Consider the following 26,708-nt stretch of genomic DNA (forward strand, 5'->3'; position numbering starts at 1 on the left):
GGTAAACTTCTAGAATGTGAGGAAGAATTTGCAGAAGTTCATCAGGAAATTCTTTGTGGAGTCCATCTTTTCCATTTAAGTGGTAAAGAGTGATGTGTTCTCTAGCTTTCTGTGTAATTACACCATTGCTTCTTTGCTTCATGTTTTCAGTCTAGTTCTTGGACAAATAGAGATGTCAAGGCAATAGGAAGTCAATTTTCTCCATGATTTTTTTTCTTAATCTATCTTTAGCTCCATTTATCTGAGTAATACAGCAGTAAAGAAATTAATGATGTATCACAAAGTACAGAGAAATTGCCCAGACAGCCAAAATCATCAGAAAGCCAGTACCACATTAGTGATGGGCTGGAATTATTCCCAAACTGTGTATGCACATGATAGCAATATCGGATGATACATTTGTGACAGAAAACCCACTCTGGTGATCTTTAATTTGTTTTCTGCCCAAGGATGAAGATTGTAATTGGAGGAAAGTTACTAAGCAACAGTGGCTAGCAAGTTTAATTTACAACACTCCTTCCTCCTCAACCTCCCTGCAGATCACACAGTATTTCACAAAGGGGCTAAACCTCAGATTCAGTTGCAAAGTCTGCCTTTGTAGGACACTAGAGACACAGGAATTGAGTTAAATAATTTTGTTTACTCAGATTTAAACCAAGAAATATGAACTAATTCAAAAGTCAGAAACAAATGAAATGTCTGAAGTAGAAGAATTAAACACTGTACAAAATTCACATCATCATCCAACACACATTCCATTTCTAACCCATCAGTTTTGGGATTCATTCAGCAAATACTTAAAACCAGGCCTTTTTTCTTTTTCTTTATTTTACAGGTTCTATTGAGACTGTTCCTAACAGCCTTGTACAAAACACGTTGATCATCTGTGTCATCTTGTGAGATATTATTGAAATATAGCATTTGTTAATTAACAGATTAATAGATATTTCCTTCTATGAATTAATTTTAATTGTCTGTTTATATCAGAGTATCTAAAGTGTGCCAGTCTACCACTTCAAGAAATATTTCATAATACTGACACTTGGGGGTTTTTTCTCAGTAAATATAATAGGAAACTACTAAATCTGCACAGTGATATGACTGTAAATGGATCCTCTATTTTTGCTTCCACATTTTAGATATTAGTCTGCTCAACAGAAATTCAGCTGCTGAGTCAAAGTCTGCAAGTGAGATCAGTCAAACTGTTTTCACTAAAGTCAGCAGTACATCCTCTTTTATTGCATTCCATGCCCAAACTCCACAGCTTCACAACACCTGAAATAGAACACACCATTGTAAATGATACCCAAAATTGTTTTAAGGCAGAATTCTTCTAGTAACTGTACCTGACAAGTGTTAGGTGTTATGTTTTACATTTAGATGTTAATGTTAAATCTATCACAGTTAATGTTGTGAAAGATGTACCTTGAAGATTAACACCACTGATTGTGGATGGGAGTAGATTTGTTTTGGATACCTTAGATAGTAGCTGTCACCTTCTTTACCCAAGTGTAAACACTTTGCTGGGCCTTAATTGCCTTCAAGGGCCAGGTTTACATTTAAAAATGTCCATGTGTTGCTCAAGTTCCACCCAAAACCCTGGGAAAATAATCTTGAAATTTCTCATGTTTAATGAGCTAATTTTCCCCGTTTGCAAGCACAAGTCAAAGGCATCAATAAATAACATTATAAATGAATGGAAATAAAAAAAACCCTTGACAGAATGGTTAAAACAGGGTAAGAGACAGCACGTTGCATACAGTTACAGCAAGAATAATTTTACCATCTTCTGCTGAGAGGGCAGTGCTTGGCCAGCTGCTTCCTTTTCCTTCCTAAGTCAACCTTCACTCAAAATTTAGGACTCCTGTGTCTTGCAAGGCAGCAAGGCCTTGTCAGCTCCAACTTCCACATAATTGTAGCATTATAGAATTGTTAAGGTTGGAAGATACCTTCAAGGTCATCCAGTCCCACTGTCCACCCAGCACTACCACTGTAACTCCTGAACAATTAAACCACATCCCCCCAGATCCAGATACTGCTTGAACACCTCCAGGGACAGTGACTCCGTCACCTTCCTGGGCAACCTGTTTCAGTGCCTGACCACCCTAGCAGGGAACAAATATTTCAGATATCTAGTCTGAATCCCCACCTCCATACACCCTCCTTGCCGGGAGTTTTAGAGAGTGATGAGGTCCCCCCGAACCTCCTCTTCTTGGTACTAAACAAGCCCATCTCCCTTAGCTGTTCCTCATAAGATGTTTTACAGACCCTTCACAAGACTTGTTGCCCTTCTTTGGTGTGTTGCTTTCTACACACTGCACAAAATCCTCTTTTCTAAAGATCTCTTTTTCTTTTCTCTATTTTTTTATATCTCATGTTCATTACATGCTTCAGATAAGGCTTACATTCCTCGGGCAGAGTTGGAAAATCTTAAGTGACCTTGACTCCTCCACACTCCAACAGGTACAAAACTGTGTCTTTTATGCTAAAAAGCTCCTGTTCAGACAGAAATGTTTCTCAAATATAATGAAACCGCCTATGCAAGGCAAACATGTTTCAGGCATATCTGTTGGTCCTTTCTGTTCCTTATCCCTTTGCTTTGCCAGTTGTCAGCCTTTCTGCTCCTTTTCTAGTCTGTCTTTCTTTCCCCTGGGGAGTTTGTGTGGTGGGAGAGGGTGCCAGAAGTTTGCTTTCACTTTGGGCCTCAGCCATCAGCTTTACCCAAACCTAATGTATATTTAATGTGATACAGCCAATAACCCTTTCTGTCAACCTCTGATCATGTGCCAGCTGAAGAATGCTGCAAAGTAATGTCTTCTGACTAAATCTTGAAGCCCACATATAAACTCCTGATTAGTGGTGGCTGAGATTACTGGAGATGTGTGTGTGTACCCCTCTGTTTCTGTGCCAACTGGAATTCCTCCACACTGTAGGATATCTATGGAAGCAGGCTCCAGCTGCTGCAGGGCTTTTCCTGGTAGCTTCCTTTCCTGACTCAAGAAGTCGTGTAACACTTTTGTGCATGGTTAATTGGTGGTCATGATTCACTGGGGGAGTTATGGCATTTCAGTGATGGGTGTAAGGAGACCTTCAGGCATGAAGTTGTACATGGAAGAATTTAATTATGTAGGTTTCTTTGGGAACACACTATCTTTTCCATGGAACTTGATTTGTTTTCTTCTTTCTTCATGGCTCAGTAGAGACAAAGAAGACTGAGGGTAAAGAGGTTTCCTTTTTTGGAAGGTCTTTGTCTTTTTTCTTTCTTTTTTTTCCTCTACTCACCCTTCCTTCACCTCACCCCCCCCCCCCCCCCGACCCCAGCCTTTCTTGAAATTCTTAAGAAAGGTTTTTATTCACCAGGTACTACAAAGATCAAAATGTTAAGGGAACCGGAGGGAAGTGATTGAGAAGGTCTTTCTGAGGACGACAGCTCTGCCTTGTAATACAATACTATTTCTCATGGGAGTGGGTGGGAGGCCAGCCTAAATTTCCCCTTTCTGTCCTGCCAAATTCCCCAAATTGCATAACTGCGTATTCTCCTAACACAGTGGTACCCTTGGCATCACTAGCAAATCTGCAGGGAAGCAGTGAAGCAGCTGGAGGCTTGAAGGTGGACCAAAATTGGTAGAGGACAGACTTGGTTAGCCAAAAAACAAAACAACCCCAAACCCACAAACTGAATTTACTAACTCTCCCATGTATAACTGAACAGCACAATACAGATTTAATAACATACACTATTTGGTTCTAAATGCACTCCATCTAGGAAAAATAAGTTTATCGGGATAAGCAAAGGGCCCATGGGGAGTTCATCAGTTCAGTTTCAAGTCACAAGATGTGTTTTACTTGGCTATGGAACCTTTTTGTGCAAGAATAATATGATACTGCTGAAACACAAACTGACAAAAAGACATATTTTTACTGGTTGGTGCTTTTTCCTCTGTGCCATTATTTTCATCGGGAGGCCCCATCGCTGCCTTTCCCATCACTGCTGCCTTAGACTGACAGGAGGATGAGGTACTTGTTGGCTTCTGTGAGGAAATGAAAGAATGACTATTGGAAGAGCAGAATGACCAGAGTAACTCATAAGGATGTAACCCTGAAGGCTTTTGTTTTGTCACTACACTGAATCAAAAGAAAACAATTTGGACCTTCTCGGAGGGGAGTGTCAAACATGGCTAGCCTGGGGTAGGTTCTGCCTGAGCAAGGAGGGAAAGATTTACATCCTTTGGAAAAATATTTACGCATCTTAAAAGTTCAGGTAGCCAAATTCATTTTTTCTGCAGCTTCACCAAGTTTCACTGCAGCCTACCCTAGCCCTGTATGCAAGCTGACTATCACTAAGGCAAGGAAAAAGCAAGTATGCCCACAGTGGTTTTGATAATCTTGTTCTTCTTGCCAGTGTGCAGGAGCTTAAACAGGCTCAGTGCTGTCGCTGGGATTGCTTGAGAGGCTGGGTACTACTCAGCATGTGTAAGGGTGGGAGAATCTGGCTCCAAAATGGTTTCTTTTTCTCTCCTTGCTACAGGACCTGGAAAAGACAAGGGTGTGTGGGCGGGCCTGGAGTCCCTCCAAAGAAAGTGTGAGGCCTTGGGCAAAACAAATCCATCAGGTCTCTCATTTCTTCCAAATATAGGTCTGTTCTGAGTAATAGCCAAACTCAAGTCTAAATTCCACATTCAGCCGTTTCAGAGGGAATACATGAAAAAGACCCTATGGCCCAGAGAGTCCGTCTATAGAAAATATTTTGATAGCTCTTCCGCTCTGGCATTATCTTCCACTTAAAAAGAAAGAAAAGGAAAACACACAGAATTGGAGCGCATGATTTAATTTTCACTGTAAAAGGACTGATTGATGAAAATAATACTTCTGAAAACAATCTGTTGTGAGCTATCAAATATTTTTGCCTATGCACCAATTGGCAGGAAGCAGACAGATAAATTATTACAATATGTAAGAAAACAAATTGCTCTGAGGAGGAATGGTATTTGTGTGTGTGTGTTTATGAGCAGGATAAGTAGAATGAAACCCATAAAAGCATGCTGAGAGATCATCTTCCATCACAGCAGAAATATACTGGAAGCAAAGGAACTCACTTCAGCTCTGTCCCTGGCTGAATTTCTAGCAAAACAGGGTTTATGATATGCAAGTGTTCTCCTGGAGTAGATTTTTTAAACAAATTAAAATAAAAAAGGAGATTGGGATGTTCCTGCTGTTAAGAGGAAGGGGGTCTCATAGACATTTTTGCCAAGATACCTAAAAATTTTTCAGGCATCACCACATTTTAATAAAATGAAACAGTTACAGCAGATCCTGAATATTGCTGCTCATGGGAAAATTTTCGGAAGTGCTGTAGACATGGAGCTTTAAGAAAAACCATTCTATTAACTTTCAATAAGACAATTTCCATAGAGCCTGACAAGTGGAAAAATTGCAGTGAGATAAGGTCTGTATGAAATAACAGTCTGTGGATTGCTCTGTGGTGACTGTGTATGTGTTCCTATTCCACAGCAAGCAGCTCAGGCAGAGATGGTAACTCATTTTCTGATATCTCCTTTTTCTCCAAGAGCCAAACCACCTCACATTTTCTTCAGAACTCAGACCCTGTACACTGGGTACTGGGCAGCTGGTGGGTAGCAGTGGACAAGGCAGCCACCTGCTAAATACAATTTTTGAATAAATAAGTAGAGCTTCTGAGTGGCACAGGATAAATCTACCTTTACATTTGTAGATAACTATCACCCAGCTTGAGCCATGAGATCCACATTTTCCCTTCTTATGCCATGCCTGTAACCTGCATTGACCCCATCTGCTTGCACTGCTGCTAAGAGGAGAGCGAAGCCTTCTGGTCCGGAGCATCTTTTTTTCCTGAACTACCCTCTATCTGTGCATTGTAGAGAAAGGAAGGGGACACAAAAAGCATGAAAGTCTGGTGAGCTGTGGAACATAAATAAATTTCAGGCACATCTCAGGAGTGAAGAGGGAGATAAGTTGCAGAACATACCAGATATTTTTTCTATAGCAAGGCTGTATGACTACTAGTGGTTGATCTTAGGTTTTCCACCAGGTGTTCCATAGATTTGACCTTTTGATCATTACTACAATCATCATGACATCAACAAGAGGCAAAGATTTGTAATGGTATCCAGAGGAATCTGAATTCTATGAAAACAAGCAATCAATGGAAGCCTATTTGCTAAAGGGCTTTTTATAAATCTTTCCTTACACAAGAATTTCCTTCCTAGAAGTTAGATTTCCCATTCAAGTTAAGCATCCTTGTATGTGACAGAGCCAGAGTACCTTGGACCTTTTGTTTTCTGTTTTTTTCTTTCAGTGAATGTGCAAATACTCAGTGATTTTAAATGTGACAAGAAATTGTTTTGCTGTATTTCAAGGCTACTGAATGATTATTTAAAAATAAATAGTGAGCAGAAGTGCTCCTCTAACAAACTCTTCAATTTGTATATTTTTAGGGGACCATTCATAGTTTGTGGGCAATATCTGATGCTAATTGCTAGTAGCAAGGAGTTAGCTGCAAGGACTGCTAACTCTGGGCAGCTAGCCAGACTAAGAGGTTGTGATTGTGTCATTAAGGCAGTAAATAAAACACTGTGTGGGTGAAAAGTTACTATGATGTCTTGTGACAGATAACTTGAAAAGGTAGCAAGGGAAGGAAAAAAACCTGTAAGAGATCCATAACACATAAGTATGCTCATATCACATCCAAAAATTGGAGGCTGGTTTGTGATTGAAACATTCTAAGCAGGAGCACATTATTTTGTCTAAGTCAGCAACCTAAATTACAGTGAAAACATTACCTGGACTGAGATGGTTTGTGCATTTAAGATTCCTGCCTGCAAGTACAACTTCATCACAAAGCCTTTGAGTGCTAGCCACTTACAAGTATCTCAGTGAAAGGTGAGATGTACTACTGTGGTTTTAAGAGAGGTTTTCAAGGGCCGAGCAGAAGTTTCCCAGTTCCTCTTTTATCTGGTGGAGTGCCCTCTTGACTTTCTGTGGTGTGTTCAAAACCTCTATGCTGCTGGTGAAGGGGTCATAGTGCAGAGCAAAAGGCTTCTTGATCTTCATCGCGTAGTTCCTGTGGGGAGACAGGACAGAGCTTCTAGTTCAAAAAGCTTTTCCTGAAGTGCAAAACCTGCAGGACCTCATTTCTCAGGGTGCAGCCATGGCCTTACTGGGGAGCAGAGGCTGCTGTGACACCTCCTGGCTGCTTCTCCTGAGCTTTTCCTGGTGCAGCACATCCTGCCCACGTCTGAGCCCCAAAGATCTGCAGTGCCTGGTCTCAGCCTGGCTGGCTGAGTCCCGTCTGTGCTCTCACAGCTCTGCGTTCACACAATTCAGAGTTATTACAACCACAAGCTGAGGAATGCAGGAGCACAGCATGTCTGCCGCCTTCACTTCCAAGAAATAACCTGGAGCAGCTCTTACTGTGTAATATTCTAAAAACCTGTTGATACTAGGCATCCTGGGCTATTTTTCTGTCTCTATTAAAAGAAAAAACATGATTGCTTGCCATTTTTGACAATATTTCCATTAAGTGCATGCTGCTAGGAACCCCCTGTACTGATGTTGCCTTATGTTTTCCGTGCTGACAGATTCTTGTGCCTTTAGTTATTTTGAGCAGCCTTGGCTGTGCAAGTGTCTTGAAAAAATGTATGAAAAAACTTCATGCCTGAGAGTGGTGTATTCCTTGTCCTCATACCTTCTTTGCAGGTTTGCCTGAGTCAAATGCTTTGCAAGTCCACTCTCTTCTGCCAGTGAGTGAATTTAATGTGAACATTTAGATTTAAGATGACAAGCCTAATTAGCCATGGTTATAGCCCCAGCAGACACTGCTTCTGGGGAAGAGAGTAGGGAAGAAGTCTGGCTCAGGTTCTCTTCCTCTAATAAATTCCTCATTTCAGCTCCTGCATGCTCCCCAGTAGCTCCACAACCAACACCCTACCTCCAGCCAGAATTGGTCATGTTGTTCTAACTGTTGGACACAAAGGCCAGAATTTAAATCCTGCTTACTTAAAAAAAAAAAAAAGGGAAAAAGAAAAAAATATCCTTACTGCACACCATCACAGAGTTAAGGAAATGTGTTTAGAAACACCTCAAGCTAATTTGAAATTATGTTATTTAGGTTGCAGACAGCTATTTCATAGCAATTAGATTTCTGGTGAATGCCGATTCTGGATTCTTGTGCAGATATAATCAGAGGAGAAAGGCAATCTTGTTTTTAAGCCCCCTGCTGATCCATGCTCATTCCAGAGCCTGCTATGAAATTTCCATGTGACTTTGGGTAAATCAGCTCTTCACAATCTCCTCCTGTTTGTATGGACTAGCACATAGGGTAGGATTGCACTCTCACAGTTCAGTTATAGAATTTTCCTCAGAAGGTGCTAAAATGAAGCATTGTTAAGATAAAGCACGGGGACAGGGCATAGCAAAAGTAAATTCAGACTTTCCGTGAACCTTTTCTGAGATAAGCAAGCTCCTGCTTAACTTTGTTGTACAAAAGCCACTATGCAGATGCTGAGATAGTAATGTAAATAGATGTATTTGAGGTCAAGAATCAAACCATTAGTTTTGTGGGGAACTAATGGTTACTGCAATGTAAATGTAAATTGATGTATTTGAGATTAAGAATCAAATCAGTATGCCCCCCTCAATGAAAATACCCACAAGCACTTTACTTACTGAAACTTAACCTTGGCATCTTCCAGATTTTCTGCTATGAAATAGACAGGCTGGAAGGCTTGATCCTGGTAGGGGTGAACTGCAGTCACTTCTGGGTCAAAAGGCTTGTGCTCTGGCTTGTTTGACAAAGCATACTTTGTAGCAGGAGCAACACCAGTTAGAGCAGGTGAATGAACAGAGAAAGAATTAGTCCCTGCTGAGCAGTGAAATTCTCTTTGGGGAATAGTTAGGGGTAATATAAAGTCCTGTTCTTTCATATGTCAGAGCTGATTTTCATAATTAGCAGTTAATAAACCAAATAATAAAGATTTTTTTTATGTATTTCCTGTATCACAGTGATGTAAAAGCAGAGAGCACAGCCATGTCCTCAGACAGGGAGGGGAAAATCTGTGTCACCCCCCAAAATATAAATATCCAGAAGAAAAAAAATCATGCTTCTTTTTTTCAAATAGTATCACAGAAGTTTCACACTCCTGTCTAGCATTACTTTAGAGTCCCCTAGACCTTGCCACAAATTTCATGCTTCCTGCTGCAATGAAGATCAGAAGACAGAATGCTTCTGGTATTTTATGCACAGCTCCCAGGCCAGTATAGCAACCTAAAATCTTCCCTGAAATTCAATATATAAATAAATACGTGTGCACATTTGTATTTTTGAACCCATAGGGGTTCTTCTATATATTTTTTTCTCCAGTTCTCTTATATTACCCCTCCCCAAGCAAACAAAAGGCTTATAGAAGCCACTTCTGTCCATACTGCAGTCACAGATACATCTATATAGTTTGTTTACATATACTAGAAATGCCTTTTAAACCAGCTACCAATTTGGCACTAGCACAAAATCCTGGGAAGGCAGCTCTGCTTAGGCTTAAAGTGAGTTCCCAAACACTTTGTCTGCCCCTGAAACCCAGGTGAGGTACTTTAAACCCAGCTCAGCCCCAGTGACGTTTGAACTGCATCACGGATGTGCCTAAAAACTGGTTGGGCCTCCAGCTGGCCAGGTTGGTGAAGTGTCCTGGGTACAAACCAAAAGGAGAAAGGAACTCATCCCATCAATGCTGAGACCTTTCTTCCCACCTTCAGACTGGACAGTGGGCCCCATCCACCTAGGGACATTCTTTTAGTACCCACCCTTCTCTGAGATCTGTCTCTTTCCCTTTCTCCTGCCCCAGTCTTTAGAAGACACCCTTCACCATTTTATAATCCAGATGTCAGCTTTCAGGGTGCTACTTGTAAATAACTGGTAAGAGTGGGTGATGCTGCTCGAGACTTTCAGTTCAATCTGCTAGCTGGAAAAATTCAGACAGTACTCCTAAGCACATACTTAGACATTTCAATGAACTGGTGCAGAAATAAATACCAGGCTTAAAAAAAAACCTAACATAAACAAACCCAAAAAAACCAAAAACTCCCAAGAATATGTAAAAGATGGTGTTTTTCTTGCTCTTCATTTGCAGTGTGTAATTGAAGAGTAAACCTTGGATAGCACTCATACAATCTAAGATGGTTGGTATATACAAACATGAGGCTGCTCTTAGAATCTTAGAAGCTCTGGGGAACTAATGGGAAAAGGTTTCAGTAACTCAAAACCTGACAGGGGTCCTGCTATACTGTCAGTGTTGAAGCAGAACTAAAATCCCATTGATTTCAGTGGAAGTTCAGTTCAAAACTGGATGGCCTTAAAGGCCTCTATAAGTTAAGTACTGGGTGTGCTGCAAGAAAAGCATATGTAGCACTGAGTGTTGCCAGAATTGTGGTATGAGCCATAAGATTTTACAGTATGTAGGACAGAGTCCAGCTGAGTGTTAACAGAAGAAGCATTTGGGATAATGTAGAACAGCTGACAGAATATAGTGAAATAAACAGTGCAATACTGAGAGCTTTTGGGGAGGAATTCTTACAGTTCAGAGGAGGCAAGTTTGGCCAGCAGTCAGACGCATTACAACTGCTCAGTTTAGACTCAGGGATGGTTATCCTTCTGATACCTAGCTGCTGTTACTAAATGCTTTGTTAGGTAACAGGGATTTAAGTGTGAGGCTCATGCAGAGAGTGCCTAGCTCTTCCTCTCATTCTCTGCCTTACCCCCAAATTATGCCCTGAGTTTGGGCAGGATCAACTCATGCATAGAAAATATCTACCTGAAGCTGGCTTCAAACTGGTAGGAGTGGGTGCTATGGAGAAAAGGGAAATGTTTTAGAGATTTCATAGTCAGGATGTGGTTCCCTTGGTTACAGTCACACACCCACAGACAGTCAGTCCGGGCTGCAGCTCAGGGATGTTCCCAGGCTTCTTGCTGATGCTAAGTTCTCACATAACATCAACTGCATGACTGCATTGCCCGCTCCCGCTGGTTAGTTGTTATCTTCTTGTAGCCAGCCATCTAACCTTAGTAACTCATGCCCTTATTCCCTCTTTGGTGACTGAATCATTCTGCTGCTCCTGGCCTAGAAGCCTTCAGGTCCAAAGAAACCTCTCCCTTGCCCAGGCTGCTGTAGTGTGTCTCCTTCAGCACATGACCTGCAGTGAGATTCCTACAGTATTTGCTATATTCACTGCCAACAAAGTGCCAAAACTTCAGTGCCTGTGCCAGATCTGTTGATCAGCTAAATGCCAGGGAAGTGAGTCTGGGACCTCCATGCAGAAGTCTGTGTCTGGCCCACTGAGAAGACTGGCAGATAATTATTAGGTTGGATAATGGCTTTCTGCCAAGCAGCAACAAAACTTATCTGGAGCAATAAACTCAAGTCTATCATGAGCCTCATTATCTTCCAGTCTTCATCTTCTCTGACAGATCTGTCTAGACACTATTTATTTCTAAAAAAATCCTTTCTATGAAACAGGCACTGCAGTACACATATTTTCTCTCTTCGGCTGTAAAGGAAGCAGCTGGTACAGGTTTGCAAGTTACTAACAGGTGCTTAGGCATTGGACCTCACCACTTTACCCACACTGCCAGTGCCTACAATGAAGTTAGAATCAGATGCTCAGGCAGACTAGAATGAATAAATGGAAATATTTCTATATTTTGATTTTGTTATAAATAAAAATCAATGAGACTAAATCAGTCAGCTAAATAAGGAAACTTCAGCTCTTAAATTCATGGATATAATTAAGTTGTGTAGAACAAGTATCAGGAGTTTAAGGTGAATTGCAGAGAACCACTAAGCCATTGTTCCAGAAGATGCACAGTGAGGAACTTGCAGAGCTCACAAAGGGATTCTGCAGGGTGCATAGCAGAACTGCTGGATAACTGCTTGCCCATCTTCTGATTTTGGTGTTATATAAAAGATGAACATGCTGAAAGGGATATAATCCTTTTCATTACCTGTTCATTATAAATGCCATCATTCCTGCCTGTATTTTCAGTAATATGATGGATTAACACAGAGGTAGACTCAGCTTTTTCAAAAGTTTATCCAGTAGCTTTACCCAACAATTACCAGTGATAAAAGTAATGACAAAAAACTGCCATTTATCAGCTCAGGATCAGTTAGGACTTCCACTCTCAGCCTCAGAGGTACGGAGTTTGAGATGCAGTTGTACTTTTCTGTTCTATAGAGCAGTTTTGTGCACAAGCAGTCCTCGCCTATGGTTTTAACCAAAATCAGAAAAGCTTGTTGGTGTCTGAGGAAGAAAAAGGTGGAAATAGAGAAGAGAGAGGACAAGTCTGGTGCACTTGACTCCAGACACCAAAAGTGAGCATTTCTGATGAGATTTTTACATTCATTTGAGTAAAGTTTAAACAGAAAAAGGAAGTAACCACATCAGATAGATTTTGTCATGCATATTGCTATGAAAGCTACATAAATACCAGCAATATTATTACCTCTGCCCTTTAGTATCCTGTTTAACACACAAATTGACTTGATTTAGAACCATAATAGTAGAATAAATGTGGCCTTGAATTGTGGTTTTATTGGACATTACTGGTTTTACAAGGTAAATGAAAGCAAGTTTATGATTCCTGTTTGTTGTCAGTGAATATAAGAAGTACTGAAGGATTCCCAGATAAACAGTAGCTTCAGCAGTACATAGTGTGAAGCTGATGAGCAATCAGGCCAAGATCAGGCTGCTGTGTAGGAAGGAAGTCATGTTTATTCCTCTAGAGGGCTAATGAACATGCAGATCTTCCAGCTTATCAAGAGAGAAAGCTCTCCACAGAGTTACCTCACAAAAATCTCCAAATTGCAAGTGTTGTGAGGAAAACCAATGCTAAACTCAGCAAACTGTAAAAGTGAAGGTTGATGTCTTGGAAGGTTTGGCTTTTCCTGTGTTAATTTCAGCTGCCATTCTGTGGGGTCTCCTACTTGAAATACCTTGAGATTCATCAAAATGTTGGGTTTTTCCTCCTGTCAATTGACTGGGAAGTGAGCTGACCTGTACACAATTGGGAGAGTTTTGTAAAATGTTTATTGCCATGACAACCCAACTATCTCCAGTTGTGGGAGTCCAAGCTATGCTAATAAAGCCACAATTCCATGTGAATGTATCATGTATCTGGCTGTTAGGCTGCTGAGTTTATGTGTTAAGTTTAAAATATAACTCCCATGAAAAAAGAAAAAAAAAGGTTTCTGGTTTATAAAAAATGCTTGGAAAGAGTGGTATTTATTTTCCTTTGGCTCTTACCAGTTTAAAAAAAGGTCATCCAATATCTGCACAGCTTGGAGCTTTTGAGCCCTACCAGTTTAGGGCTTCTGCAATTAATAAGTGATCACCTGTATCAGTGCTCTTCAAAGTTAAGGAGAAATTAATATCTCTCTTATAAGTTGTTTGGTCAAACGAGGGGAAACCCACTTTCTGTAAAAGTGTGCAAGTCTTCTTTCTACAGTTAATCTACCTAAGCAAGGCAGCATGAAACCTGTGCTTGCAGATTTTGAGCTGTGTAAAACTAGAGCTGACATTAGTTTTGAAATGTATTTAGGAATGAAAAATTCTAAAGCAATTTCTTTTTATCAGTGTCCGTGCTATTTCCTGTTTCTTTGCACTTCATTTGGTCCAGTCAATCGGTGCCTTTCTGGTTCATGTGTGTGTGAATGTCAATAGCATGGAAAAAATAGCCAAGCTCATAATAGGCATAATATTGCCCTCTAGTGAGTAATTCAGAAAGGAACGTGAGTTTTGTGTCAAAGTCAGCTGTATCACTACTGGCAGGAGCAGGAAGAAACAAATCTAATATTTTATGGGATGCTTGCTTTCATTGCATTTCGTCTCTTTAGATGAAAGACAGGTACAATACCACAGTAGCTTTTCCCCTATACAGTAGCTTCCGTGAAGGGAGAATTATTTCTTTGAAAATAAAAGTCTGAATTTTAAATCATACTAATTTTTGTAGTAAAAACATAGTTTGCTTTTACCAGAGTTCAGGAAAGTGGGTTATAGAAATCTTTCAATATGACATTTGTCACATACCATCAGCTCCCCATAAGATGAAAGCAGTCCTGCCCCGTAAGCCTTGATCAATCCATTTTGCTTGCAGAGGCCAAACTCCACAGTAAACCAGTAAAGCTGGGAATAAGAACAACTTGTGGAAAAGAGTCTGAAAAGGCAGGAATTTTTAAGCTTATAATCTTTCCTTTAATTTTCTTTTATCTTCATTTCTTAATACCATTGTATCTTCAAATGTTATAGTTGCATATTTAATAGTTGCATATTTTTCTTCACAATATACATAGCACACACTAAACGTAACATGTAATTTTTCAATTTTGATGTCCCACTTAGAAAAAAAAATTAAATTTTGAATGATAATACATGGGTAAATAAAGTTATATCCTTTTCCTTCTTTGGAAGATGTTACTAAGTACCCTGCAACCTCTTAGCCTCACTGTAGTCAGTGGAAGCTGCCAGATTTCCATCCACAGTCCCCAGAAGGACAGAAAGATCCTGACAGAGAGCTCAACACCTTTGCAAAGGTACTTGAAAGGAGAATTTCCTTCCTTCTTTGTCTGTGTGATCTCATTCAGAAGAATTTAATTTATTTTTTTTTCTGTATTGTGCCAAACATATGTAAGTCATGCTCCAGCAGAAAACAAAGATATATTTCTCTGGGCTTTTCTTGTGATAAAAGCATACTTAGGACCATACTTCCTGTACCTGCTGGGCAACAGTGGGATGAAAGCAGCTCTTGGGTCTGCCAAACTTTTAGTGCTTCCCTTATTATAAAATCTGAGGAAGTGGACAGTGGAGGACAAGCCCTGGACACAGCCTAATGCCCAGAGAAGCTGGACAGGCATTGTGCAAAGGGAAAACACAGTAAGTGAGGCGTTTCAAGAATATGGTTTTGTCTCACAACTCTTCAAGGTTCCTTTAGAGACACAGAACACTTTGCTGCCTCATACACAGGGATAGACTTTGGCTTCATAGGTATGGCATTTTCAGGACCCTGCTTAAGGAACCACAGACAATTTGTAAATCTGGGACTTAGAATTTTTTAACCCTAGCAAAGGCAGGGATCTTAATCTCACTCTAGCCTCTCTAGACTCAGGTAGTGGAAGAGGCAGTGTGTACTGTCGCTGTCATAGCCTCCTCACATCACCAGTCCAGCACCTGAATGAAGTCACAAAGAACTCAGCACTTGTAGCAATCTTCAAAAATAATGGTGGTCTTACTTAGTCCTAACCCAAGGATGGATATGTGCAGATGGATTTTAGGTGAGCCACAACCTCCTTTCTGAATGGGACTGTGGACTGGTTAAGGAACTTTAGGAGTTACAGCCTTCTCTCATTCACTACCTGTACTAAATTAGTCTCACACAGTTTGGTGAGGGTAAGGCTCCTCTCCTCCTCTGAAAAAATCATCGAGGCTGCCATTATCAGAAAAATAAAAAAATCACCTGGCCTCCAGATGACTTTCAGAACAAGTCCAGATGGCAGTAAGGGGCTGTACAAATCATTTTGACAGTTGTAGACAGCCGAGTGACTCAGAACTGAATGGCAGTACCTGCTCCCCAAATTGCTTTTAAGTGCTCACCTATGCTCACCTATTTGGTTAGGTTAATGAATGTGGGGTGAACCAAAACGTGTGATGGGTCTCTGCACCCCATGTAGGAGAAAATACTGCTATCACCCTGGGTATCTAGTGTTTTAGGTGAATCTGAAATGTGAGTTGGGACCATCCTGTGTCTGAAATTGTAAGAACTCAGCTTAACAAATATATTCTTATAAAATCAATAAATGTAAACATTTCCTCAGGTGGAATCATCAGCACCATTCTGGGCTCCCCCAGAGGGATTCCAGTCCCTGCTGCAGCACCTTCCTAACTTGTGGAGGAGAAAAGGCAGTCCTGCTGATGCTCCCATTTCTGTAGTCAATCTGAGACACAAAAAGAGCCTTCCCTGCTCAGCAAGGGACTTGCAGTGAATCGTTTGGGGTTTGCCTCTAATATTAAACTGCCATCTGTACTTACTGTGGCCAGTTTCTCAATCTCCTCTTCAGATGATCCAAGAGAAGCCAGTCCAATATCCTAAAGCAAGTAAGCAAACAGACAGAGTTACACTGGTGTGATTATTCAGCCCAAGGGAGAGAAAGAGGGGAAGGGGGAGGGCCACATCATTTCTAGCATGAATAGCATGAACTATTCATTGTTTTTGTCACCCAAAATGACCTTCCATGGCTTCCAGGATGCCTACCTCTCCCTGGCCCCCAGCTACATACCACTGGGAGCCACATTAGATGAGTGATTAATCCTCAGTGTTCTCTGTAAAATTAACCATCTCTTGTCTTAATGCTGGACTATCTATACCAGGCAAAAATTTACAGGGAGTCATGAGAAGGAAGGACAGCAAAGATGGGTTTTATCTTTGTCATTACCTTTCTGTCCCTCACTCTTTCTGACAGCCCTTTATGAGCAGGCCAGATCTATGCAGGGATGATTCTGTTTACTTTCATCTGCGCTCCCTGTTAAATGTTATTCTCACACTAGGAAACTGTTCATGTCTCTTTTTTTTTTGCTATCCCAGGAGCCATATCATGCAACAAACAAGCAAAATTAGGGCATTTTCACCATTCATCGTCTCATATTGAATGGAGCAAAAAAGAATTTCCATGGGGTGAATTTCAACTGTGAAAATACTTTGTGGGGACAAAAAAAGTGAAATGTGAAAATTCACTGAATGTGATCTCATGTTTTGTAGTCTGTGGTATTGATAGGAAAAGAAGAAAATGGAAAACTTTGAAATTGCTGTAGTCTTTTATTTGTAATGTGTCTTAAGTTACAGTATTGAACTGACCTGAATAGGTTTCCTCCAGAATAAATTATAGATGACTAGCATGCTTAAAGTACTACTCTTCTGATTCTGTTAATAACCAATATTTATGATGAAAATGGTAACTGGCATGTATTCAAGTTGATACAACTGGAAACCACATCATATGAGGTGAACTGATTTTCTTTTAAAGATATTTTTTCTGGGACCTAGCTCATGCTGGGACCTACATCATGTTACCCCTCCGATCCTATTGCTAGTTTCCATACTGGCCACTGATTGACAAGCCTGGACAATGAGATGTCTTCTTCCCTCTGCTATGGTTTTGAGGAACATTCATAGTTCTGAAGTCTTTTATTAGGAGAGGTCATTGAGTTCAGTTGGGTCTGACACTGACCGCTCATACTAAATAGCCCCTTATTGTACAAAGTAGCTCTGTTTGCTTTTTGGAGCCTCCTCACCAGTGTGAGCAATGCTGTGAGAATCTGGTGAGTTGTAAAGGGGAAAATAACTCTGATGAATGACATGGTGATGGACACAATTAAAGTCTCTTGTGAGACAAGAATGTAGATCCAGAGACAGAGCCAGCTTGGAGGCTCAGCTGTGTAGGTTCATGTGGTGTAGGACAGGAATCAGGGGAGCAGCTCGGTCAGCAGAGCTCAGACTCCAGCCCCACAGAGCCATCTTCCTCCAGACTGACACAGCCCTCCCACAGAGAAGTCCCACAAGCTCTGCCTGCCCTTCCTTTCACACCATGTCCACAGGGAGCAGTGTCACCACTCCCTTGGAGGAAATATCTCCCAAGTCACTGCTAGCCCACCATGCCTGGAGGTCATGACTCAGGAACAATCCAGTCTTAGAACTGCATTTCATGGTGAGCTGCATGTATTGAAGGCACTCTGGCCTGCTATCCAGAGCAGTTGGTTAAGGAGCCAGCAGAAAATGTTCTTACCTGTGAGAACTGGGCAAAATCCCTGTCAGCCAGCATGGGAACATGACCCAACAACTCATGGCAGCAGTCTCTGGAAAATAAGTGCCCTTCTTGTTTATTAAAGGCTTCCTTTCCTGCCCTTCATGAACTCCATGTGAAGGACTTTAGCCAATAGCCTCCAAAGAGAGCTGGTGTGAGTTCTGCTCCACAGTGGCTGCCTCCGTACATGGCCTGGCTCTGCAAGGATCAGAGCACTCTCTCCAGCCACAGGCAGCCAGCTGCCCCCTGCCACCTTGTCTATTGTCTCCTTGGGATGACATGGGCACTAACCTTCTATGTCACAACATCTTTGAAAGGTCCCTGTTTTGTCCCAGCATACAACAAAAGTGTCTGTGTGAACTTGTAATTTCTCATGAAATGTAATTGCTGTTGTCTGGCCAGCACTTACTGGGAGAGATTCACAGCAGGAAATCAAACCCTAGCAGATGGTAACTGAAGGCAGGATGAAAAGATTAAACCAGATACTCTTCAGTCTTTTCCTTCCCCAGGCAAAAGAGACAGAGAACCACACCCTCTCATGCATGACTTCCCCTTCTAAGTCTCCAGCTACCAGTTTCTCAAATTGTTTTATTCTGTAGACTACTGGATGGAACTCCAGAGCCAGTCCCAAGAGGATGAGCCCCAGCACATTCAGAAGGATGGAATTATGTCAGGGCATCAAACTTACGGTTCTGGGGAATGCATAGGAGAAGAGGAATGCCTTGTATACTGTGTGCACTGAAAGACACGAAATGCCAGGCTGGCAAGGAAGTCACGAGCAGACAGCTGTCCTGCAGCAGGTCTCAGCTGGAAACCTGTTCTCTCTGCAAAGGGAAGGGACACCAAATTCAGCTCTTTCTAGGGTTAACTACACAGCATATATACTTTAGCTAAGTAGTTTCAGGGATCCTTCCTCTTCTGTTGGGATAGTTCCCTCCACCAAGCATAGCAGGCACAACTTGGCTTATCATGATTGATGCATAGGACCAGTTCCTGCAACATGGAATCACCTATTCATCTATCCTGTGTGTATTACATAGCAGTATCACGAGGTGTGGGAGCCCTGCCCACTCCAGTGCACATTTTTGCACATACACACACAATTCTCTCTGTTCCACATGACTCTGCTGTGTCTGAGGCCACACATGGCCCTTACGATCAAGCAGGGAACAAAACCTGCATCTGGTGCTTTTTCTTTTTTTTCTTGGTTTTTTTTTTTTTTACCATTATGTTTGTCTAGAATCCACTACACAGCCTCCCAATGATGTGATCGTAGGTGTTTTGCTGTGCACATGTCCACAGAGCAGGACACAGAAGAATGCAATACTTCTGCCCTGTGATTTCAGCTTGTACATCCAGTGTTACCCCAAAGTACTCTACATTACCATGAAAGGACTGTGAGAGATAACCAAAAAAATAACCAGTTTGGTGGTCATAGAACACACACTCTACATTTCCATGGGAAACATGTTGGTGGTCTGCAAAGCTAAGAAAATTGAAAATCACCACTTTCAAAGTGAGCCAATGATAATCTTTTTGAAGTCCTATATTCAAAATCTGTGTTTCATTCTCAGCTCCTGTAAATGACATCTCGTCTTCTTTAAAGCATAAAACGGCATTTTAAAAAAATCAGAAATGGCTTTATTTTCAATTCTTCATCCATATTCTATTGTGTCTTGAAGCCTATAACCTTTTTTTTTCCTTTTTTGTATAAACAAACAAAAAAATCCCACCCAGAAACCAAGCCATTTACAAGATTTGTTTTGATTTGTTTTTTCATGTTTTTTTTTTTCCAGAATTTCTTGTCTTACTCTGTCAGGCTATTAGTATTTTTCCCATTACAAAATGAAACAAAACACTCAGAGAAAGAAAAAAAAGGAAAAAAAAATCAAAGAAATTACAAAATATATGAAGAAATAGAGGACTAAGAGGACAAAAAGAATGCTTCTTCTTGACATTGTGATGGACTAGGTGGTGGGCATTTGTCACTGATATCTTCTATTGCTCCACTCAATTCAAAGGTAATTAGTACAGAACTGCCTCAAAAATTAACACTTAAAAAAAAAAAAAATTAAACCTATGGAGAGTATGTATCTACCTTTGTCTATTTGCTCATCCAGTCCAGAGGAATGTGAAAATTTCAGAATCTGGTAATCTTTGGGCTGAATTCTGAATGAAAATTGTACTAGATGAAAAATATATTATATGAAAACCAAGACCTTAGTAACTCAATTTTGGAAGGACTATGAAAGAGTCCAGGGAAATTTATACAGCTTTAGCATCCATGTTGGAGGAGAAGGAGGGAAAATGAAAATTACAACTTGCGTTCCCTGAGATGTTCTTTTAAATAGCAGCCAGTGAATCAGACAGTCTGCTGATGGAACAGACTTGTCCAGTTGCCTTGAAAAGCCCTAGGAAAAAGTTACCTGCTGAAGGTAATATCTGCAAAACCTGAACTTCTAGTTCATGACTGCACAATAAAACCAGCAATCAGTAGAGAACTGGGGATGTGGCTGGTTGACCTGCTGCCCAAAGATCTGGGAAATCAAAGAGCGTTGCAGAGAAGGTCTTGAGCAGTTGACCTAAAGTAATCTGCAAGGCTTAATTCTTGGCCCAAAAACTGATGTATACAGGCAGCCTGTGCATTGTAGTGTGAGCTTGCTTGAGATCACTGGCTGTAATTTCTTCCAGCTGTGGAGCACAATGACTGCCTAAATCCAAACATCTTTCCTAGAAAGAAAGATGTGCCTAGGTCCATCTAGTTAACCCTTTAGGAAATCACTTGCCATGTGTAAGGGATCACACTGTTAACTACTTAATTCCCTTTAAGTAATTGGGAAATATTTGTAAAGTATTGTTCATTTCTCTTCAAGCCAGCCTTACTAATAGGTAATAACAGACAGATCTCATACTGAATCAAAAGGAATTGCTTTCTTATGTTCACAGATACTGCTAAGTTAAAGAGAAGATGGAAGTTTATCTGGCTGTGTGGGATGGTTTTAACATGATCACTTTCTTTCCACGTTATCCCTCTCTCTCTGTGCTTCCTGTGGTTTATTATTTTCAAAGCTGTACAAGGGGAGGTTCAGAATTGACATACAGAAGCATTTATTATCTGAGAGGGTGGTCAAACACTGAGAATAGGCTCCTTAGAGAATTGGTGAGTGCCCCAAGCCTAACAGCATTTAAGAGGAGTTTGGTCAATGCCCTTAACAACATTCTTTAATTTTTGGTCAGATGTTAGACCTTGCAGATGCTTCTGACTCAGACTGAGTTTGGGCCTTGCAATAATGTCAATCTTCATGCTATTCTAGAAAGTATTCTGCATAGTGAAATCACCTTCTTTGAGGAAAGTGAGCCAAGATATCCATTCAAAGCCTCATATAATGGGACTAAAAGTTTCCTCACCTCTTAATTGTGCCTAGCTGTTAACACAGCTCTTCTGAAAAAAATTTGTTTCATTCAAGCATAACCTGTAGGCTAAAGTAATCCAATTTTAATGTACAGTTTAATGAGGGCAGCACCAGTGGTCCCAAGAACTATGAATAGTTCTATATTTTCCTTAACTGTCCATTTCAGAATGGAATAAAATGCCTCTGAAATACTTGATATTCATTCCCAGTTAATTCATACAATCAGCTTATGGTAGACACCTTGTGTTTATAGTAAATGAGTTGTAACTCACTGAGAACATAGTTCCAAATATTACTGGCAGGCTTTCAGAGTTGCTGTTTAGTTTGTTTTGTTTTGTTTATGACACAGAGAATATTTAGAATCAGAGCCTGTAAAGGGAGTGAGCAGACTCCCAGCAATCAAACCCTGTCAACTAACATGAGCAATGCAAATAGGATTATAGCAGGATAGTTTTACACTATCATAAATTCTCCCACTTTGAAATCACCTGATCCACTCGAAGGATATGCATATCTGTGATAATCAAGTCAGAATCACAATTCCTGGAGCTCCCTGCTGTCAGCTATTGTGTAAATTAAATGAAATCAACTTCTTCAAGACAAAAAGTATTTATCAGCCCAGTTATAATAAGAGGGAAGTAAGATGGGTAGTTGAATAGAAGTGAGAATACATGAGAAAATACATAATGCCTACACAGAAAAATTTCTACAGCTGGGTGCAATGGTGTTCATGGAAGATATGCTTTTCACATGGCAACTCTCCCTTCCTTTACATTAAGCGTGCAATAAAAACCATGTAATCAAACAGCTTAATCTTCATCAGAAATGTCAAAGTCTTAGAAAACTCTTCAGACACAGAAAGCTTATTCAAGCTAAATGATATCCCCTACTATTATATGGAGCAGGTCACTTGATTTTCTGAGTATTGTATTTAAATGCAATTGATTGAAAGTTAAGACATATATTTTATTGTGTATTTCATCATGGTGATAAGCTGTCCTCCCTCTGGCATATCTTTTCACTGAGGAGGAGGCTTTAAAGATCAATCACCTCTCTTTAGTAATTCTTGATAATCAGGTTTACACAAAGCACCTGTCTTTGGGAGTCCATGTAGCCTGTGGCCTCATAATGCAGGCTCCCTTGCTCTCCTGCTCCTTGCTAGCTAACAGGTCAACCTGGCAAATTTGTGTGTCCTTTTTTAAGGTGACTTCTTCATGCCTTTATGGACTACACCACATCCTTTGTGCTCTCCTGTCGGCATATGGCAGGCACCAAAAAGTTTAGTGTGACAAGTGGTGCTACAGACAGAAGGAAGCAGAGTTGTTTCAAGGCAGCTGCTGATTGACCAGAGGATGTCCTGGAAATAATTTTCTCTAGCATACATCCCCATCCTGCCTGATGGATCAGGAAAAAGATGCACTTTAGAGGTATGTACCTCTGCTTGTGTTTGGGTCTTACTATCAGCATGGTTATGGAAGCATAAAACAGAGCCAAACCCATATAAGGCTGGGTGGAAGTCACACTGAGGCACTGTGTGCTGTGACTGCACTGCTGCTAGTACAGGGATTAGCTGGTTAGTGACACACTAGCAGCTGCCACTCACAGAACAGACACAAACTTCCAACTGGGTCCCTCTGTGTGTGTGGAATGAATGCCCTGTGCTAGAGCTCATCAGCTCTGCTCACCAGCTTGTTTCCTTGTGGTGCACAAATATGTGCAGGGAACCCTAGAATAAATCATGGTTTATAATGACTGACCTTTTAAATATCTGGAGACATCCTGAAGCTGAGGGATGTTATCCTCTCGGTAGCCGCAGTGCTTCTCGAGCTGCTGGAAAGCATCCAGGTACTGGGCACAGGCATGAGTAGGGTAAAGGCTCCTCAGCTTCCTGTAGACTTCTTTCCTGGAAATCAAAAACCAGATAGTGTGAGACACCTCAATAAAGCAGTGTTGGGAAGGATGGATAAATATAATTATCCATAAATAATACATCCAGGATGAGAACAGTCCTCCCTGCTAGCCAGACAATGCCTTTGCCCATGGATGGGTCCAGGGGTCAAGTGGACTATTCCATCTCACTCCCCAAAATGTATGGTTCACCCCACACCTGTATCCCTCCCTAAAACATCAAGTGCTGTAACCCCATTGGCCCAAGCCTTGTTCCAGCCCACCCTGAAGCCCCCTGATAAGGGGTCTCTGAGGGGCCAGACCCTCTCTTGGATCTTCCCCCTCATAGGACCTCCACCCTTTCCTAGAGCATCCTCCTGTCTCTCCCCTCTCCCATCCCCTCAAGCCTTGCCATGTGCTGTGTCTGGCAGCTCGAGGCAGGACCTTTCTGCGTCCCTAATAAACCTTAGAGCAGCCTTCAGAGATCTCTCATCTCCATTCACATAAACCATCCTGGAGCACAGCGCGCCCTACAAAGCAGTATTTATCTGTACCATCTACAGATCCACAGAGAGAAGTAAAGTCCCAGCATGGGGGTCATAGTCTAAAAATCTGAGCTCGGGACACCTGGTGCTTGAAAGCTGTTTCTGGTTGGATGTAGAAAATCATAAGGGCTTTTTATTTTACTTTTCCTTCAAAAGGTGTTCTTTGATGTTACATAACTCTAATTCTGATACAGAATTGTTTCTTGATTAGGCACCTTCTTGCTAAGGGTGTTGGAGGCATCAGGGAAATCTTGGAGAGAGCTGAATCTGGGATACTCTGTTGTTCAGTTTAGGAAAAGAATGAATCGGGTATTCCCCTCCTTTCTATCTTTGGGTACAACTTGAAATGTTGGTCCCTCCTTTTCCACCCTGAAGCCTGCCCTAGATCTGCCTCCTAAAAACCTCTGGGAAAAGCATCTCTTCTGATACTGAAGGGTAATATCTGGACAGGTGAAGAGGTTTGTATTTTTGTACTTCAAAATGCCTAGCACGGGCTATGTATTTGAAAGATATGCCAGCTTCTTGAAGCATTTATCCCACTACGCAAAAAGAGACCAGCTGAAAATAATATATGTAACCTGATTTGGGCACAGGCTTTAAGCTTCTCTTGGATTTAGGGTTGTGGTTTGGAACATATTTAGCTGTTGCAAAATAAGCAAGTAGTAATAGGATGGCAAAGAACCTTATAGAAACGGTTATTTTTGTTCAGACGTGGCCCTAGGGTCTCAACAACTTTATAAACATTGTTTTATGAAAATTGAGATCATTCTTGGAAATGCCGGGTATGGGAAATGACCTTTCGTTTGCTTTGTAATTTTTTTTTACCATTATTATTATTATTCTCCTTTTTGTGATGCTGTTGTTGCTATGGAGGTGATAGCCATTCCCTGGTAATGGCTCTTTATTTGTACCACTGTCTTACGCAGTGTGGGAGTAATAATGAACCAGAATGAAGCGGGGGAGGAAAACCTTAGGAGGAAAAAAGTTAAAAGAACAGAGGGAAACAGTGGCTGCTGTCACTATTGCAAAAGCCACAGGAGACTGGGCCATTTCCATGGAGGAATTAGGAAAAAATGAGGAGGACTAGAGTTCAAGTGTTCCCCTGGCTTATTTCCTCATAGAATACTACTGACTTCAGGGGGTTGTGTGGGATTTGAACCAGTACAGGGTTCATGCTCAGAAGGGAGTCTAGAGAGAGCAGCCTTGTTTACACTTGTGCACATATGGTCTCTTTTATCAAAGTGTCATTCTGCTGTGTGTCCAAACACTGGCTACCGCAGACATGCAGGCAGTCCCAGGGACCAGTGATGAATTAGCCAAAGCTAAGTGGTCCTCTAAGACAATCATCTAAGTTAATCCTCCAAAGTCAAGAGAGTAGCAGGTATGAAAGAACTGCTGGAAGCAAACTTTATGAAACGCTCTAGAAAGGAGCATCCTAATAAAAGATGGCTCCAGATGCTTGACAGAGTTTAAAGATGTGGCAGGTGCATTCCCATAATTTTCTCCTGAATTCTCCATTTTTCTTACACAGATTTTGCCCATATAGCATCTCTGATTGCTTCGTTTCAGGGCCTTCCAAGAAGTCACTTTGAAAACAAAAGCTCAGATCATCTGTACCCTCTGTTTTCTGAAAGTCATATTTCTTTGCTGGCTTGGTTTTCATTTTTATAACCACGTTGCTACAAACTGAAGGCATCCAGCATCTCCTCAGAGTGACACCAAGGGAATTTAGCTTGTGCTACAAATTTCCTCTGCAATTGCACAGTGCTCAATTAAGCTGTGCTGTAATGCAGCTGACCTCAGGGCACAGTCTCAGGGGGCTGTGATAAAAATTGTGAAGGCTAATTTTGGAAACAGCTTTACATAACAAGATAACCTGGGTTGCTGGGGTTGGCTGATTAAGGAAATGGGCAGATACTCTTTAAAAGTCTATTCTGTTGCCACAATGGGTCTAATTCTAGGTGGAGAAGAGCTGGAATGACGAAGGTTGGCAATAAAAGAGAAAAACAGGAAAGAACACAAAATTAAATTTTCCTAAATATGACATTCCCACACACCATCCCATGCCAAAATTGTTGGCTGGTGGTAGTAATCATGAGCATTACACTGACCATCAATCTTTGACTATTGAAAGATGCTATAAAACCTATTTGAGCTTAATAAAAGTGTGTCCTCCTGGATGAGCTGGATGCAAGGTTTTTATGTGGTCATGGCTTTCTGTGGCAAAGCAGATTTTACTTAAAGTATTGAAAGAGGTGGGATGCCAGAGAGGTTCTGGCATGAGGCATCTAGTTCTACAGATTTAAATCTTGGAATTGGAATAATCTTTGCTTGTTATTCAGGGCAAATTACTTAAGTTCTGGGGTTTTCAGTTGCAGTTAGAAAATGTGGTCTTCATTCTTCCTTTCCCCTACCTTTAGGCATTCTTTTGATTTTAATTTCTGAACAAAGACTCTCTCTTATGTGCCTATATGGAACCTTGCACAATCCCAGGACTCTGCTCTTACTTGAGACATTTGGACATATTAATGCTTTGTAGTATCACACAAATGTGGAATTACTGCTGCTTACTGATAAATTTTAAAGTTAGTGGGGAAAACTGGAAAGAGAGGGATTTGAAATAAGAACTCTGCTCTCTTTCAAATCTGCCACATATTTCGCATACTGTTTAAAATGCTTTGAATTGAATTAATTTTATTTAATTCATTGGTTGTGGTTTGGGGGTCTCTTTTTTTTTGTTTTTTTTTCTTGAGTGGCAGACCTTCAGGAGAAACAAAGCCCATGTGAAGAAATGCTGTAGCCTTGTAAAAATAATTTACCATCATTTCATATGATACCTAAGGCCTTTTCACAGTGTAAATAATGTATATTTGAAAGGCATTTCAAACTTTCCTCTACCTTCAGTTTGAGAAAATGATACATATTCATGTTAAAAGCAATGAATACTTGAAGGAGAACAAGCAAGGCTCCTCTGTCCTGTGGATATT

General features: G+C 40.9%; 1 protein-coding gene across 6 annotated transcripts in view; it reads right to left on the reverse strand.

Moving 5' to 3' along the window:
• Nucleotides 1–4,812: 4,812 nt before the first annotated feature.
• The window catches only part of LOC110473828 (tyrosine 3-monooxygenase-like), a 29,230-nt gene continuing 7,334 nt past the window's right edge, over nucleotides 4,813–26,708 (reverse strand). The window contains exons 6-12 of one of the 6 annotated variants that reach the window (XM_021536710.4): nucleotides 23,047–23,192; nucleotides 18,565–18,700; nucleotides 17,859–17,928; nucleotides 16,108–16,164; nucleotides 14,113–14,208; nucleotides 8,704–8,837; nucleotides 4,813–7,099 (exon numbers count right to left, since the gene is read on the reverse strand). In XM_021536710.4, the coding sequence (XP_021392385.4) occupies nucleotides 6,940–7,099; nucleotides 8,704–8,837; nucleotides 14,113–14,208; nucleotides 16,108–16,164; nucleotides 17,859–17,928; nucleotides 18,565–18,700; nucleotides 23,047–23,192 (799 nt within the window). In that variant the 3' untranslated portion in view covers nucleotides 4,813–6,939. Of the gene's footprint in view, nucleotides 7,100–8,703; nucleotides 8,838–10,745; nucleotides 10,875–14,112; nucleotides 14,240–16,107; nucleotides 16,165–17,858; nucleotides 17,929–18,564; nucleotides 18,701–23,046; nucleotides 23,193–26,708 lie in introns of those variants that run through there. The other 5 variants (XR_014952157.1, XM_085569610.1, XM_085569611.1 and 2 more) reach the window with 5 other exon arrangements.

The sequence above is a fragment of the Lonchura striata genome, chromosome 1A, assembly GCF_050655825.1.
Source record: "Lonchura striata isolate lonStrDom1 chromosome 1A, ASM5065582v1, whole genome shotgun sequence".
NCBI lineage: Eukaryota > Metazoa > Chordata > Aves > Passeriformes > Estrildidae > Lonchura > Lonchura striata.